At 37.4% G+C, this 16,314-nt stretch overlaps 2 protein-coding genes and 1 pseudogene across 2 annotated transcripts in view; 1 reads left to right on the top strand and 2 right to left on the bottom strand.

Annotated features, from left to right (window-relative positions):
- Positions 1–1,908: 1,908 nt before the first annotated feature.
- On the bottom strand, positions 1,909–2,703 carry LOC148186230 (E3 ubiquitin/ISG15 ligase TRIM25-like; annotated as a pseudogene).
- Positions 2,704–4,163: 1,460 nt separating this feature from the next.
- txnl1 (thioredoxin-like 1) lies at positions 4,164–9,013 on the bottom strand. Its single transcript, XM_088071295.1, has 8 exons — positions 8,735–9,013; positions 7,529–7,625; positions 7,265–7,438; positions 6,773–6,895; positions 5,907–5,976; positions 5,626–5,798; positions 4,534–4,638; positions 4,164–4,435 (listed from the first exon to the last, which is right to left on the bottom strand). Exons 1-8 carry the CDS (start codon positions 8,830–8,832, stop codon positions 4,406–4,408), a joined length of 870 nt encoding a protein of 289 aa, XP_087927421.1. The 5' UTR covers positions 8,833–9,013; the 3' UTR covers positions 4,164–4,405.
- A 1,866-nt stretch (positions 9,014–10,879) lies between these two features.
- atp8b1 (ATPase phospholipid transporting 8B1) overlaps positions 10,880–16,314 on the top strand; it is a 36,059-nt gene continuing 30,624 nt past the window's right edge. Inside the window, exon 1 of the mRNA XM_088071525.1 lies at positions 10,880–11,169. The gene's annotated coding sequence lies outside the window, so the exon portion shown is untranslated. The remainder of the gene's footprint in view (positions 11,170–16,314) is intronic.

Raw genomic sequence — 16,314 nt, 5'->3', positions numbered from 1 at the left:
GGTTTAATGAACGAGTCAAACAGGTCAAACATCACTTTAGTTTAGGAAGCACATTTTTAACCTGTATGTTTGAAAAATTTAAAAACAGTTGAATTATCTCAAAATTATTAGAAACCAGACATCTCATTATTTTATTGTTTTGAGAAGGTTTCTTATTATTTTAGACCAGGATAGCATAGAAATACTTTATTAACCGCGTGAGGGAAATTGTTATGTTGCAGTGGCAGATAAGACAACAGTGACTGAAATAAATATTCAGAAAATTAAGTGCCTTCCTCTGTATATATATACACAGAGGAAGGCACTTAACATAGAATAAAATAAAGTAGAATAGAATAAAATAAAATAGCAACAATAAGAAAGAGTACAGAGAACAAACAAACACCTAAGATATTAAAAAGAGCAAAAGAGCACTTTTTTAAAGATACTAAGTCATTACTTTTAGATACTACATCGTTTAAAGATAGGCGACTACTAGAGCCTTTTTTTATTCATACAATTTTCAATAAAACACAATTGCAACAAGTAGATACAAAAGACAGAATACCAAAAAAGAGCAATAAACAAACACATTTTATTTTTTAAAAAAGGACAGACTACAGCACTCAGTCAAACCAAAGAAAAATCATAAACTGGGAGTCAGATATGAAGTCCAAGAAACCAGTACCAAAGGGGATCTCCCGAATAATATTTTTTACATTTATTTGCCAGTATTTCTCACACATTCTCATTAAATGTATTAATTCATCTATATTTATATTATGATTTTAATATACCCTTTTAACAGTTGTTCCTTTTGTTATTTAAGTTTTCTGTTTTTGCAATGGTTCACTTAGTATTCAAATATCATATTTTGAATAATAATTAAAAAATTAAAGATGAAAGAAAATGAAAACTCACGGGATGAAACTCACCACATACATTTCTAAAAAAGTTTGTCATGTGTGGTGTGGTGTCTGGGCTCTGTGGATTTCAGTCTTTTGTGGGTTTCAGTCTTAAGGCTTACAGATTTTAACAGAGGATCCACTAACATAAATACCAAATCCTGGACAGAGCGGCTGAGTGAATGTGGTCTGGACTCTGTGGAGGAGCGTCATGGTCTCAGAGACGCTGTAGAAGGACAGAATACCTGCACTGTGATCCAGGTACACTCCCACTCTGGAGGACTGAGGGCCTGAGATTGGAAGAGTAAAGTTGTTATGTCTGAATTCATAACCATTGCTGAAACACTGTAAAGCCCAGGATTTGTCGTTGTTTCCAAATGCACTATCTCTTCCTGTTCTGCTAATACTCTTGTATGTGGCTGCTATAAAAATGTCTTCTCCTTTCCACTCCACCTCCCAGTAACATTGTCCAGTCAGACTTTCTCTACACAAAACCTGACAAAAGTCAGTGAATTTGTCTGGGTGACCAGGAAAAATAATCTTGCCCGAATCTTGAATGTATCTTGCAGTTAGGGTTTGCGAAACACTCATGCATCTGGATGCTGTGTATACATTCGGTGTGATTTTGCACAAATATTTGAGAAATTCATCTCTGGTCTTTGGCTCTGCCTGTGGCACTAAAACATCTTCAGACCCTGTCAGTGAGATTTTGGTCCATTCCTCACTGAGAACGTCCTGCAGTTTATCTCTGACCCCTGACACTGCCGCCATCATGTCCTCAGTGTACCTCAGAGGACGGACACTGACTCTGGACGAGTCTTTATTCTCACCGAATCGTGACAGCAAAATGTAACTGTTCAGAAACTGTGTGTGGTCCTCTGTGTGTGAGAGTTTCTCCAGCTCTGCGTCCTTCCTCTTCAGCTCATTGATCTCCTCCTGCAGCTCCTCCTGAAGCTCGTAGGCGTGAAACACTTCAGTTTTCTGACGAGATCTGATCTTCTGCTTCACATCTGTGAAGGTCTTCTCACTGTCCTCCACAGCTTTATCAGCAGAGCGATTGATCGCCTCCACCTCCTGCTGAAGCACCTTCACATCTTTCTCTCTGCTCTGGATTCTCTGCTGGATCTTTTGTCGACTCGTCCCGAGCTCTTTCTGCTTCTCAGCCATTTCTGCTGCAGCTGAAACTGTGTCGTGGCCTTTATGCTCATCCATGGAGCAGAGAATACAGATACACTGCTGATCAGTGCGGCAGAAAATCTTTATCACCTCATTGTGACGAGTGCAGACGCTCTCCTGAAGCTTCTTGGAGGGGTCGACCAGCTTGTGTTTTTTAAAGGCAGCAGATTCATAGTGAGGCTGGAGGTGCTGCTCACAGTACGAGACCAGACACTGCAGACAGGACTTGAGAGCTTTCAGCTTTCTCCCAGTGCAGACATCACAGCCCACATCTCCAGGTCCAGCATAGCGGTGATCAGCTGGAGCAGCTTTTGGTCCTGTATTTTTCAGCTTCTGCAACAAATCTGCCAACACGGTGTTTTTCACCAGAGCAGGCCTCGGCTCAAAGGTCTGTCTGCACTGAGGACAGCTGTATATGTCCTTCTGATCCTCTTCATCCCAGTAGTTTTTAATACAGCTCATGCAGTAGCTGTGTCCACAGGGAATAGTCACCGGATCCTTCAGTAGATCCAAACAGATCGAACAGCAGAGATTTTCTTGATCCAGTTGGATTCCTCGCTGCGCCATTTCACCTCGAAGAGACAGTGAGAGTATAACAGTTTCACTTTCGTGTAACCACCACCCTTTGATAACTCTGGCAGAGCTGTGAGGGGCGGAGGAAGCAGGAAACACGCAGACTGAGAGGACTGGCTGTGTTTGAGAGTATGAGGAAGAGGGAGGGACTATGACTGCTGTAATTATTCTGGGCAGAGAAGGCAGCTTCTTTATAGCCCGTGTTTACAATGTAGACAATTATCAACAGTGCAGAAAATATTTTAGTTGATGGATCTTAAAATCCTTTAGTAATCAGTTACTTTAACAATACTGAAAGATTTCATTTTACAGAAATGTTATGAAATACTGTATATTTTGTGCTGATTACAGATATCTCTGGATGAGTCTGCAGCTCCAATAAGACGCAATCATAATAAAACTCCCAGCAGAGCATATTTTGATGTAAATGACGACCATATTGATCTTGAGACATCAAAACTGAATCTGAAATAATTAAAAAGCAGATGATGCCTCCACTCTGGCACAACCTGAAAATTTAGCTCACTACAGAGACCCTTTATTACTTGTTTTCATTTTAAATGTCTTAATCCCCCCTTTTGTTTTCTTTCTATTTTACTCTAACTTATCATTATTATGATTAATAACCGATGAGTGTTGTTATATGTTGTCATTATTCCCCTACTTTTGGGTGGGAGTGGGGTGGTGTGGGTTCTTTATTGAAATGATTTGTAGCGATTCTTAAAATGCCCATAAAATATGTTTTAAAAAAGTTTAAAATTGTCCCCAAAGTGCTGCATGACAGGGTGGATTACTGTTAGAAATATAAATTTGAATTTGTTTTCCAGTCCATAAAAGCATGAAGTGACACTATTACACCTGCAGACACTAGGGGCTGAATTATATTGGTTTTTCAGGGCCGATAATGACTATTAGTAGTTAATGAGGCCGACAACTGATATTTGGAGCCAATGTGCATTTAAAATAAAAATCTACATCTTTCTGTCAATATTTAGAATTTGGAATATAACAGTGTCAGTGTCATTTAACCAAAACTGAAATGTTCAACATCGTATACAGCAAGTTCCCTGCAACTTTTTAAAATTGAGTCAAGTGAAAATTAAAATAAATCTCCCCGAGGTTTTATAAAGTAAAACTTCTTTCCATGCTGACACTTGCTTTGCACTTTTTAATTGCATCAGCAATCATTAAATTAAAATGCAGATACAGATAATGCGCAAAATGCCAAATATCGGCCCCAATAATGAGCCATACTGATAATCTGTCGACCCCTAATAGACACAGCCATATGAAGTCTGATTGATTTTGTGTTTTGGTGCATTTCTGTTGTTTTTATATACATTGTATCAATTGTTTTAACTGTTTTTGGCGTCTAAACAGTTTGAGCTTCTGGTGGTAAAATTGACCACACCCAAGGAGTTGTAAGAGCTATCCAGAAAGCCAGGACGAAACACAAATAACACATCCTCGTACACAAATGAACTCCTCCGCGTTCAGGAGTTCCCACAGAAAGCAGACACGACGCACATGCCTTTGAAAAAGGATTGTGTTTTATTTACAGTGAATCTCATCAGAATTACAATACAAATGATTTATAGACTGAGTTTCCACAGAGGAGGTCAACTGGAGGCTGTGTGTGTGTGTGTGTGTGTGTGTGTGTGTGTGTGTGTGAGTGACAGCAGAGTGTAGCGACTTTGGCAGAGGGAAAGTCCTTGGATGTATCTGCAGCCTCCTCTTCCTCTTCTTCTCATCCTCCCCTTTGTTTCTGCTTCTCAGTGACTCTCTCCTCTCTTTCCCGCAATCTACATGGCAAATTTTTTTTTAAAAAAAGATCCTGCATGAGTGCAACAAAAACAAACCTGAACATGAATGAATCCCGGCTGCTGTAACCGATTCTTACCCTCTTGAAGTCGCTCATGTTGGTGGCCTGTACTGGAGTGCCTATGAATGTCAGGTAGTTGATTTTTGTCGTCTCCTCGTCTCCTTGGTTTGACTTGACAAACAACTGGTGAGAATAAAAACACAACACAAAGACACACACCATCACATAAACAATACAAACCTGCAAGTTATTTTAATCACCAGATGAGTCGACCGCAACCATGTTGGTATAGAGAGGCTGATCAGGGCCCCGTTAATCAAACCGGTCAGAAAAACGTCACAGGAATCGCGCTCAAAGTTATCCTCGGACGATCACAGTAGGACTTCTTCTCCTGGTGACAGTGCAACGTGAATCCCAACTAACCCTTTAAAACGCCAAAGTCACACAGTAACACAAACACACTAACTGAAGTAGCGGTAAATGGATGTTTTGATATAATTTTGCTTTTCTTAAACACAATCACCTATGACCTCAGTTCATCAAAAACAGTTTTTTTAAAGACATTTAATACATTTAGTGTCTGCAGATACAAAGTCCCCATTTATTTTCCTGGATAATACAGCTGCACACTTCACGCCCTTAACAGTAGCCAACGGCCCACGGTAGTGCATGTAGATGTAGCAGCCTTTAGTTCCTCAAATCTTTGTTACTTTTTCGCTGTATTTTGCTATTTTTTCGACTGCATGGCCTCTTCTGCTGAAGCACAACTTTTCTACGATAGAGAAGCACTTATCAGCATTAGGAAACGCTGTGTGGAGTTTGGACTGAACGCAGCAGACCGCGAGAGGATCCCCAATGGCAAATGCCGAGCGGCCAGTCCGACCATAGAGGAGAAACGAAACCGAAAGTGCCAGATGAAGAGAGGGAGGAGAGCCGGCATCAGGGAGAGGCTGACCCGACTTGGACATAGAGCTGAAAAGCCGAGACGAGACAACAAGGTGGCATAGTGGCACGAAATTCCCGCCTCGAATAGGCCGTGAAAGAGAAGTTAATATGAGCATACGATTAACCGTATTAAAACGCATTAACAGGCGTATTTCAGATTCAACATGACATTTCTTATCAAGCCGACCCGTGACTGTGTTTCAGCAGTAATGTTGGTGTCCTCACCGTTACACTCTGTACATTCTGAAACTTGACATAGCGCAGAGGAATCAAACCGTCGTCTTTGTAGTCCTCCTCTGACAGCTCCAAAACTTGAGTGGCTTCGCTCCGCTCGGCATCGTCGAAACCCATCGACCGCGGCAGATTGATGAACACCTTCACCACCTTAGGGGCTTGGGCTGAAACAGAGCAGTACGAGGGAAGGAAAAAAATTTGTTTTTGGGGAACTGAAAATTATAAACTGTAATAAAGTTTCGTTTTGTGTAGAGAAGCATTAAAAAACTCACCAAAGTCTGAGGACAGAAGCTTCATAGAGAAGAGCTTCACGGGCTGGTTGAAGGCGATGGTTATCAACAACTAGACAAAATAAAGGACAAAAACACTTCAAATCATCTTCAAATTCGACTTATCAAACAGGTAAACTGAAGTACAATAAACTACCATGGAGTGCAGAGGTTAGTGGATTTTTACAAACCTTCTGAAAACCAAATGCACAAGTTTAAAAGTAAGAAATCTGTTAAATGAGTATACCCCAAGCACTAATGCAAATGAAAATGACTGATTTTGGACTTTTCCATGCAAGAATGATTGAACTATTTTGGAAAAATGTAGAACCAGCATTACTTGGAAAGTGGAAAATGGAGTTGACGAAATGTTTTGTGCTGGAGAGGTTGACATGTATTGTTAAAGGTTAACAGAAAGAGTTTGTTTGCCTTCTTGGCTGACGAAACGTATCACTGACTGAAAAGGAAGTGTTACAAAAGTAATAATCCTGTCTTTTATTTTATTACCTTGATGTTTGTTATATAACTTCACTGTTGTTTCTTATTTTTTATTATTTTCATTAATTATTTTTATTGTTATTTTTATAATTATTTTTATTGTTATTTTTATAATTATTATTGTTTTATCATTGTTCATTTTATTTTATTTGTCTGTGGGAATGTGCCACTGTATGAGGGTATGTATTTGTACATTGATGTACATGATCACACATAAAATTTTCAAAAAGAAATCTGTTAAAAAATGTGTTTGTCTACCTTGTATTTGGCTTTCTGACAACAGATTTTGTTTATTCTGAGTTATGTAATTGACTGAGTGAATGAAACTGCTGAGATTAATGCAGTAATGGGTGAGAGTGCACAGCTCGTACCTGTTCATCACAGTCAGACTCCATGTAGGTGGAGTCTTTGATTAAGCAGTTATCGAAGCCACAGTCGTCGCTCTCGTTGAGGCATTCGCAGCCGGCTTTGTTGACAAACGGCATGAGGTCCATCTGAAAACAAATAAAACGACACTAAATCAACCCACAGGCTTATTTTATATTTATACTGGATGAAGTACATGAAAGCCTTACTTGAGTAAAAGTACATATATCGCACCAGAAAGTGGTAGGAGTCGTAAAAGTCTTTTAAGTATCTGATATTTACTGTACTTAAGTATCAAAAAAGTAATTTTATGATATTAATTATTATGATATTGTTGATGAATCAATCATGAAAAAAAAACCCTGGGGGTATAAAAGTCTTTGTTCTTGACTTACTGTAAAGTAATGAAAAAGTAAAGTGACCTATTTCAGAGAAATTCATGCACACATACAACCAAACTCCTCCAGCACAGAGATTCGTTAACGCCGTTAACTCACGTATCCCTTTGGAATGTCCGAGTCCTCGCTGTTTCCCGGGTCGTTCTCTGTGTGCTGTCTGATCTTCTCCTCCAAACCCGCAATGTCCGTCCCCTGATACTGGTCCACCCGAACTCTGTTCCTGAAGAACAAGAACGTCGGTGTGGCTGAGATGTTGTTGGCTGCCGCTGTTGCCTGAGGAAAAACAGAAATGGGTTTTGTAAATTTTGCGATGCATCATCAAAACCTGGTCGAAACTAACCGCTGGAAGTAGATCAAACTCACCGGACAGACATGAACATCTACTTCGAGGAAGACGACCTGTGGGTACTTGTTACTCAACAAGTTGAAAGTTGGAGCTATTCTTAAACAGGGCTGACACCTGAGGAGGCAGAAGAGTGTGAATTATCGATCGGTTCTGGTCTCTCAAGTGGTGAAACAGTTGGTGAGTTTTTCAACAAGCCAAATCAAATTAAAGACACTGATAATAACTGTATAATCAGTGAAATGTCTCAGTTATATATCATGTAAAAAAAATTGTCAGAAGCTGCTTTGAGCTTCTTGAATCTCTAGTAAATCTTCAAAAATTGAAAAGAAACCCACAATCACGAATACATATACACATATATATAGTTTTTTACAAAATATGTAAGTTTTTTGATATGTTGCATATTTTTTATATTGCAAATGCTACTGAATTCTAGTTTAATATATGCATTATCTGGTTAAACTGATTTTCAAAGATTTCCACAACAAATCAAAATATTTAGATGAAGCCAGGTTTTTCTTTGCCGCAGTGAGTTGGCACAAAGCTTGAACTGACCCCAAATCCTCCAATTTTCGAGAGCATCTGTGCACATTAAAACATATTTTTCTATAGCTGAGTCCTTTATATTTTTTGCTGCCGGTAAGAGTATTTTAACATAAATAATCACAGAGAAACACAGAAAAAACAGCAAATACACACACTAAACAAAGTAACATCAGAATCACATCCTCTGATAAATAAAGGACAGTCCCTAAACAACATATAGTATTTCTAATTACTAGTCAATTACCTAAATAAGCCTGTCATTGATTTACTGTCATTTCGAGCAGATCTACATATTAACGCTTCGCTATTAAAGTGTACAGACATAAAGTTACATGGTTACATTTAATACAAACATATATAGTTGTTTTAGCACTTTTATTGGCGTTAATGTTGCTGTTTTTCATCATTAAAACCTCCGATTCCTCAACTGCCAACTTACTGTAATACTGCTATGTCATTGTAAGCAGTGGAGCTAACATGCTAACACGCTAGCCTACGGTTATGATACATTTCCTATCAATTAAAAGTTTTTAGAAAATGTAGCTTTTCAGCTCGTGTCAGCTCCTTAAAACACGCAGACTACGATTTTAGGGATGTTTATGTTGAACGTGGAGACAAAAGCGCTAAGCTAACGCCGGTTAGCCGCTGGGGCCTCGACGCCAGGGTGGTTCGCTTACGTAGCCATTGTGAACTTCACCACGGCGAGCCTGGAGCCGGCGGCCGCTAGCTCCGGCTGGAAGTCCGGGTCGCTCCCGATCACTTTAACGCCGACCATGGTACAGTTTGCGGCTTCTGGTGCGAGCTGGTTACCCGGGGTGTTGATCAGGACAGGGAACAGTGTGAATTAATAGATGAAAAGTGTTGTGTTTTTAGCTTTCTGTCAGTGTGTTAGCTCACTAGCTGCTCTCTGAGCCTTACTGTAGGTACACTGAGCTGTGCGGGATCTGACTCCTGATTGGACAGTAGACACCCGGAAAGGCGGGGCTTAATCTTCTTCTGCTTGTTTATTTCTGGCAGTTTAGACGCTTCTAGGCGTTTTACTGCCCTCCACGTCATTGGGGAAAAAACACTAAAATTGGATTATCTTTCGATTTTTTAAAATTTATTTACTGTTGTTTTTTCCAGTACTCGGAAATGTATAGAGAAACTTCTCTCTTGGTATTTATTTTGTGTCTTTTTGGTTGTTTTATGTCTCTTTGTAGTTATTTTGTGACTCCCTATAGTTATTTGGTGTCTTTTTTGGGGGGTTGTTTAATGTCTCTGTGGTTCTTTTGTGTCTTCTTGGAGTGCCTTTGCATCTCTTTAAGGTCATTTTGTGTCTTTTGGTTGTTTATGTCTTTTTGTAATTATTTGTGTCTATTTGGAGGTATCTTGTGTCTATTTTTTGTTGTTTTATGTCTCTTTGTTGTTATTTTGTGTCTCTTTGCAGTCCCCTTACATCTCTTTGACATCATTTTGTGTCTTTTGATTGTTTTATCTCTCTTTGTAATTACGTTGTGTCTTTTTTAGTTATTTTGTGTATTGTTTTATGTCTCTTTGTTGTTGTTTTGTGTCTGTTTGCAATCCCTTTGCATCTCTTTAAGGTTTTTGTGTCTTTTGGTTGTTTAACTGTATGTCATTTTGTAATTATTTGTTTCTATTTGTAGTTATTTTGTGTTTCTTTTGGTTGTTTGTGTCTCTTTGTAGTTATTTTTAATGGTTTCATTTTCAGTGGGAAAAAAGGTGCAAGGGTCTCCTTCAAATCTAAATCTCTTGTGAAGAAAATCATTCACAGAGTATTTTGCTTATACAATTTTAAAGACGAAAGTCTATTTTACTTAAGGAGCTTCCAGGCATAAAAGGTAAAAAGAAAAAGTTTTTTTTTCCTTAAGGGAACTTCAAAAGTATCTAATAGCATGAGTCAATGTCACCCAAAGGATTTTCTTTAGGTGGCACTGTTGGTCAATAAATGGAGTATATATGGAGCGTATAATATATATTTATATTTATTCATTTTTAACCATATTTGGCATATGGAGAAAAACATGCTGTTTCCACTAGGTGTACATGTCACAGTCAATGTTGCTACAAATCACTGACATATGCCAGGCTGTTATAAAAACAACAACAATAACTTTGCATATATACTGAAAATGATAAATTTTTTTGGTGTTTTCTTCATCAAAAACATAGTGGCATCATCACAAAAAACTGGCATTTAAAGGGTAGAAATTCTGAAAATTAATTAATATATAATATAATATAATATAATATAATATAATATAATATAATATAATATAATATAATATAATATAATATAATATAATATAATATAATATAGAATAAAATAACTGTTTGCACCACCCCATCCCTTCTCATAAATAGAGAACATCCCCTTATAGGCTTTGAAATGAGGGGATTGTGTTACATACTTACTTTTATTTCACTCAAATGTCAAACACAAATGCTCTTCTGAAGCCATTAAAATAAATAATGCTAATAATAATTATTATAAAAATAAACTTTAATTTTGCAGACTTAGCACTTTTTAAAAAAAGTTTTGAGACAGAAATACATAAAACAGAAAATACGCAGTGCAATTACAACATTATTAATTAATTCAAAGCAGTTTAAAATGGGAACAAAAATAATAGACAATGACTGAAAAATTGAGAATAATCAGAATTTGAGGACAGTCACAAAAAAGTCAGACATATTAAAATAAAAACAATTTTAAAAAATGAAATTGCTGGCAGCAGCAGCAGGCAGGCTCTCCTCTGCAAACGACCACCTGGTTTAATTAAGAATCCAATCACACACCTTTACCTGTGCGTCACGTGACCAGAGCGCCTCCGCTCGCTCCTCCTGCAGCTGCATCCTCCCTGAATGCCACGCGTTGTTTTTAACCAGCCGGTTGTCGTCGTTTTGAGCGTCGGACTTGCCGGACCGGTCGGGCAGGTTTGCAGGCGGCAGCAGCGGCAGGTGAGGCGGCGGGGGGAAGAAGGGCGTGGAGCCGCCGCCGGAGCTCCACAAGCAGGAAGAGAGCGAAAACATGGTGCGGTGACAAAACGCCCGGACATCGACTGAGAACAGGATTCAGCTTTTTATTAATATCATCTACAAAGGAGACCAAGTAAGTCCAGTCACACTTGTACCTGTGTGTGTTTGCTGTGAGGTTTTAGGGTTAAAAAGTGTTTAAAATTCACAGAGCAGATGAGTGTTTCACCTGGGCGGCTGCTGCTCACCTTTTCTTCGCTGCTTGTAACTTCTTTTGGGGCTAAAACATGAGTTGAAAACGTTCATTTTATAGCTCATGTTGGAGTTTTTAATTTAACTCTCCTTTTGTTTCTGTGCTCTGGCTTTAAAATGTGTTTCTGGCACCGCTATCCCTTTTTTAAAGTTTATTTTATGTTGTTTGTTGTAGCTAAATAAGGGTTAAGTAGTTCAACAGCAGTCAGTGTTGAATCGATCAAATAATCAAATTCTTTTTATATGGCACCTTTCAAACAAATCAAATGTATTTCAAAGTGCTTTACAGTTTGAAGAAACAAAAGCAACAGATGAAGTTAGCAAAATGGGTCTTAAAAATACTAGAATAAATAAGACATTACAATAAAGCCAGATTAAAAAGATAGATTTTCAGTTTACGTTCAAAAGTGCAGATATCTTACCAAAAAAAGACACTTTGGTAGCAGTTTAAGTCACCGATTACAATTTTAGCTGGGGAAATTATCTGATATTTACTATTTACTGTATGTAAGTATCAAAGGTAATTTTATGTTATTAAATGTTTGAAAATCAAAAGTAAAGGAAAAAGTTTCAGTTTTGATTAAACATTCATCAAAAGCATTTCAGTGAAGTTTTATGTTGGTGTTTGTTATATTCTGAATATTGACAGAAAGATTTAAAAAAAAAAAGATTATCAGTACCAGATATCGGTTATCGGTCTCACTAATTAATAATTATCAGTATCAGTATCAGCCCTGATAACCCAATATCGGTCGAGCCCTATAACAAAGTATTGCATTAATTGCGCAGCCATAAAATAAAGTGTTGTGAAACTGAATTTTAGGATTTAAATTTAGGTCACTCATTGGCAGTCCTGTTGAAAAAGCTTCAATGACATCCAGCCCTGCTGCTCCTGGTTTCTCTGTTGTGTTGCACAATCGAGAGTCGTACTCACAATGACTAATGAAAACCGTTGTTAAAAATAGCACATCTGTGATTTTGCATCGTTTTGAAAGGTACCATTGTTTAAATTTGATAACTTACTTAATGATTTTCAGAAAAAGAAACTTTACCTCAGTCTTTCTTTTTCTTCTTTGAGGCAATTTTGTGTCTTTTTTGTTGTTTTGTCTCTCTTTGAGATAATTTTGTGTCATGCTGAGGTGATTTTGTGTCTCGGAGGTAATCTAGTGTCTTACAAAGGTAATTTTGTGACTCTTTGAGGTAATTTTCTGTCTTTTTTTGTCCGTTTGTATCTCTTTTAGGTAATTTTGTATCTTTTTATTCATTTTATGTCGCTTTGTTGTCATTTTGGGTCTCCTTGTGATAATTTTGTGGCTTACTGAGGCATTTATATGTCTCTTTGAGTTCATTTATGTGTTTTGGTAAGTTTTTGTTGCTTATTAGTCATTTTTAGTCTCCTTGAGGCTGTTTTATGGTTGTTTTGGTCTTTTTCAGGTAATTGCGTGACCTTTTTTGGTCGCTCTGTTTCTCTCTGAGGTCATTTAGCCTGTATTTGTATTTATTTTGTGTCTCTTTGCAGCACCTTTGCATCCTTTTTAGGGTCGTTTTGTGTCTCTGTGGTCATTTTGAGTCTCCTCCATGTCGGTAAATCTTATTTTCAGTCGCATTTTGCAACTGAGGACCATGGGCCCCCCTGACACATTGGGCCCCCCCGGCATGTGCCTGAGTTTTGCATTATTTTGGCAAAACTTCTGCTTTGGTTTACCTCCTGCTGTGGAAACGTGTCTCCATTAGAGTCAGATTCAGCTGAGATAACCACAGATGCTACTTTTGCTCAAATTCCAAACTTTTTGCAGCCACCTCTGTCCTCTAAGCGAGATGTATCTTCTGTTACACCGTGCACATATGCACGAAGAGTGTAACACCTCAGGTAGGTTGTGAAACACACCCACGTTTGTAGCTGGTGTTGTGTGTGAACACAGCGACGGCTCCTGGGCGCGTGTGTCCAACCAGGCCGGGTGTTTTTCCATAAACAAACAGCGAAGCTTCCTTCTGCAGCCGAAGCAAACTCCAGTTGTTTGATTAGGAAATGTTTGGCTCCGTATGGAAATGGTTGACCTTGAAACCAGCGGCTGAGGATTTGAATTGTCTTAAGAGGCAAATGGATTGAAGGATCAGCTGAGGCGAAGGCGTCGTGGCTTCTCGATGTGTTTTTTGGGGCTGAAGGTTTCTGTCAGTTTGTGATGTTGTTGTTTTAACTGAAGAGCAGATCTGCGATCATCCATGTCAAAGTGTGCAAAATGCAGCAGCAAATATTTAACTCGAACCAATAAAAGGGAACATGTTGCACCAATTTTAATGAATTTACACTGGCTGCTCATTTCTTTTAGGTTAATTTTAAGATTTTACTTATTGCACTTTAACTTACTACATTTTTAATTTGCTTAAGGCATTTGAACAAATCTTTGCATTGGAGTTTTTTATATTCTAAATTTTGACAAATATTTGTATTTTTATTGTAAATGCATATCTGTTCTAAGTATCCTTTATCAGTCTCATTAAATACCATTAATATGTATCAACCAAGCAAAAAAACACAGGCACTTGTAATCCGGCCACAAGCATTTCTGCCACAAACGATTTCAGCCTGAGCTCTGCCGAGGTTTCAGTCATCACTCGTAAGTGTCGGCGGTACCGCAGGGAAATGAGGAATCGAGTAAAATTTGCCTGCAGAGCGAGCAATGTTTGTTTGCTGTTGGAGGAGCACTGCTCGAGCTCACGTTGGTATCATGGTTCCTGCTGAGGGGAAACAAAACGACTGTGGCTTTACGCCGAGATGAGAAAAGTCAAAAATCCAGAGCTGAACCTTTAACTGTGGCAGCATCGGTGCCTTGCTCAGGGACCGTCTGTCACGTTATGGACTCATCGTCTGGACTCCAGCTGTGAGAACAACACTGAAGCATCTCTGTTCACACTCATTAACCTTCATTAGGCTCCACTGACAGCCAGCGCACACACACACACACACACACACACACACACACACACACACACACACACACACACACACACACACACACACACACACACACAGTGGACTGGTTGTTTTTTGTGCTGCAATCAAATGCATTTCAACAGAAAAATTGGTTTGATTTCTTCAAAAAACATACTGAGCAACTTGGAAAGAAATGTCCCACAAACTGCAAAAGAATAGTAAAAGGTGACATGGAAATTATCTGGATTATTAGATTTCAAAAAATGGGAGAAAAATGCCCAGTAAACTGTATTTATAATATTGTTACTTATATATTTAAAATTGTTGCAAAAAAAGAAAAAATCTGATATTTTTTGCACTTTTATGAAGTCTTTTTTTTTGGTTGCAGCTTATTAATGAAATTTATTGTCTCCTTTCTTCTCACTTGACTTCTCTATTTTCTTTCCAACCTGTGCAGTGTGACACACCACTGATGTTATCACAGTTTGCACTTCAGGTCTTTTGGTTAAAATGCTCTAACGGTTCAGAATCATTGGATGATAACGCTGCCTTTTATTAACCCATTCAACCCTAAGCAAATTGGATTTATTTCTTTCAAAAAAAAAGAAGACATGACCCCAAAAAGATCAAGAATTTAGTAAAGAGTTACAAGAAAATTACCTGAAATAAGCAGAAAAATAAAGATAAAAAAATAAACAGGAATTTACCAGAAACATTGCTAAAATAAAAATTATATATATATATATATATATATATATATATATATATATATATATATATATATATATATATATATATATATATATAATTATAAATATCGTTTTCCTCTAGGCCTTTTTTCTTATGACTTTTAATTTTTTTTATTTTTATTTTTTTTTAGCAATTTGCAGGACATTTAATGCCAAATTGCCAATTGCCTTTTCTCATGTTTTTTGAAAGACATCAAACCATTTTGCTTGTGCTCCAAAGGTTTAAAGCACAGCCTCACATTGATGCTTTTACAGTTATTCACACTTCTCTGAACATTTTAAGAAAAAATATCTTCTAAGAAATGCTTCTGCAAAAAAGAAAAAAAAACAAACAAATTGCATCAATTCATGAAGAGAAAAGTTTTTTCCCGGTCAATTACGTTGTAAAAACTGCAAAAGTCAGTCCAATAGAAATCTGATAATAAAAGTAGGCCTAACTTAATACAATAAACATATACAAATAAGTAAACAAAAAATAGATACATATAAAAAAAATTCATATAAAATACTGTATATGGTAAAAAAACACATTGTCCCTGTTTTATAATAAAAAACAAAACAAAAATGAAAGTAACTTCATCAAATAAACAAACAAAAATAATAATTTAATTATTATACAAATAATACAAATAATAATGAATCAAGTAATAACATCTGTTCTGGTTCAATTTTTAAAATAAAAATAGATATAATAACAAAATAAAATAATTTGATACCATTACAGCATAATAAGAATACTAAAATGCATCGCATAAAACATCTGCAGTTTGATCGCAAAAAAAATGTCAAGCATGCGGTTTTAATGCCTCTTAAAGAGTTTGTGGTTTGCTGATATTTGTGCAGAGTCACTGTATTAATCCAGCAGAGAACAGGCAGCCGTTTTTCTTTTGCTTTCACACCTGTTTGTCACAGACGGCTCGAAACGATTCCCCTCAGGTGCTGCAGAAACCCGACTCTGCGTTCATCTGACTGATAGCATCTGTTCTCGCCGGCGAGCGCTCAGTCACGCACAAATACTTCACATTCTTCTCCGCTAAAACCCAGATCTCTGTCTCATCAGGAACTCATCCTGGAAATAATTAGTAAAATATATTTCATTTAAATATTTGCTTTTTACACGGAGGCTTCAGCAACAGACAAAAAAACAAAAACAAAAAAAACAAGTGAAAAAAGTGACCAGATATCCCTTTTTTGTGTCCTTAATAAAGTCGTGATCATATAAATGAATTAGTAACACTGTCTTACGTTGAATTTGTGATGATAAATCTTTTTGGCATAATATATATATATTTGCTCATACAATAAAGGCTGCCTTCAAAGCTCACAAGGAAAATTCAATATAAAA

Source organism: Plectropomus leopardus, chromosome 20 (assembly GCF_026936395.1).
Source record: "Plectropomus leopardus strain MGB_pleo_1.0 chromosome 20, ASM2693639v1, whole genome shotgun sequence".
Classification (NCBI taxonomy): Eukaryota; Metazoa; Chordata; class Actinopteri; order Perciformes; family Serranidae; genus Plectropomus; species Plectropomus leopardus.
Note: the sequence above shows the minus strand (reverse complement) of the source record. Positions and strands in the feature narration are given on the sequence as shown.

Bases quoted from the DNA above. Each gene is read 5' to 3' on its own strand.
- txnl1 (XM_088071295.1), bottom strand. From the start codon at position 8,832: ATGGTCGGCGTTAAAGTGATCGGGAGCGACCCGGACTTCCAGCCGGAG. The intron at 7,439-7,528 runs GTGAGTTTGATC...GTTTTTCCTCAG, and splicing joins TAGATGTTCATGTCTGTCCG to GCAACAGCGGCAGCCAACAA. The intron at 5,977-6,772 runs GTACGAGCTGTG...TATTTTGTCTAG, and splicing joins AGTCTGACTGTGATGAACAG to TTGTTGATAACCATCGCCTT.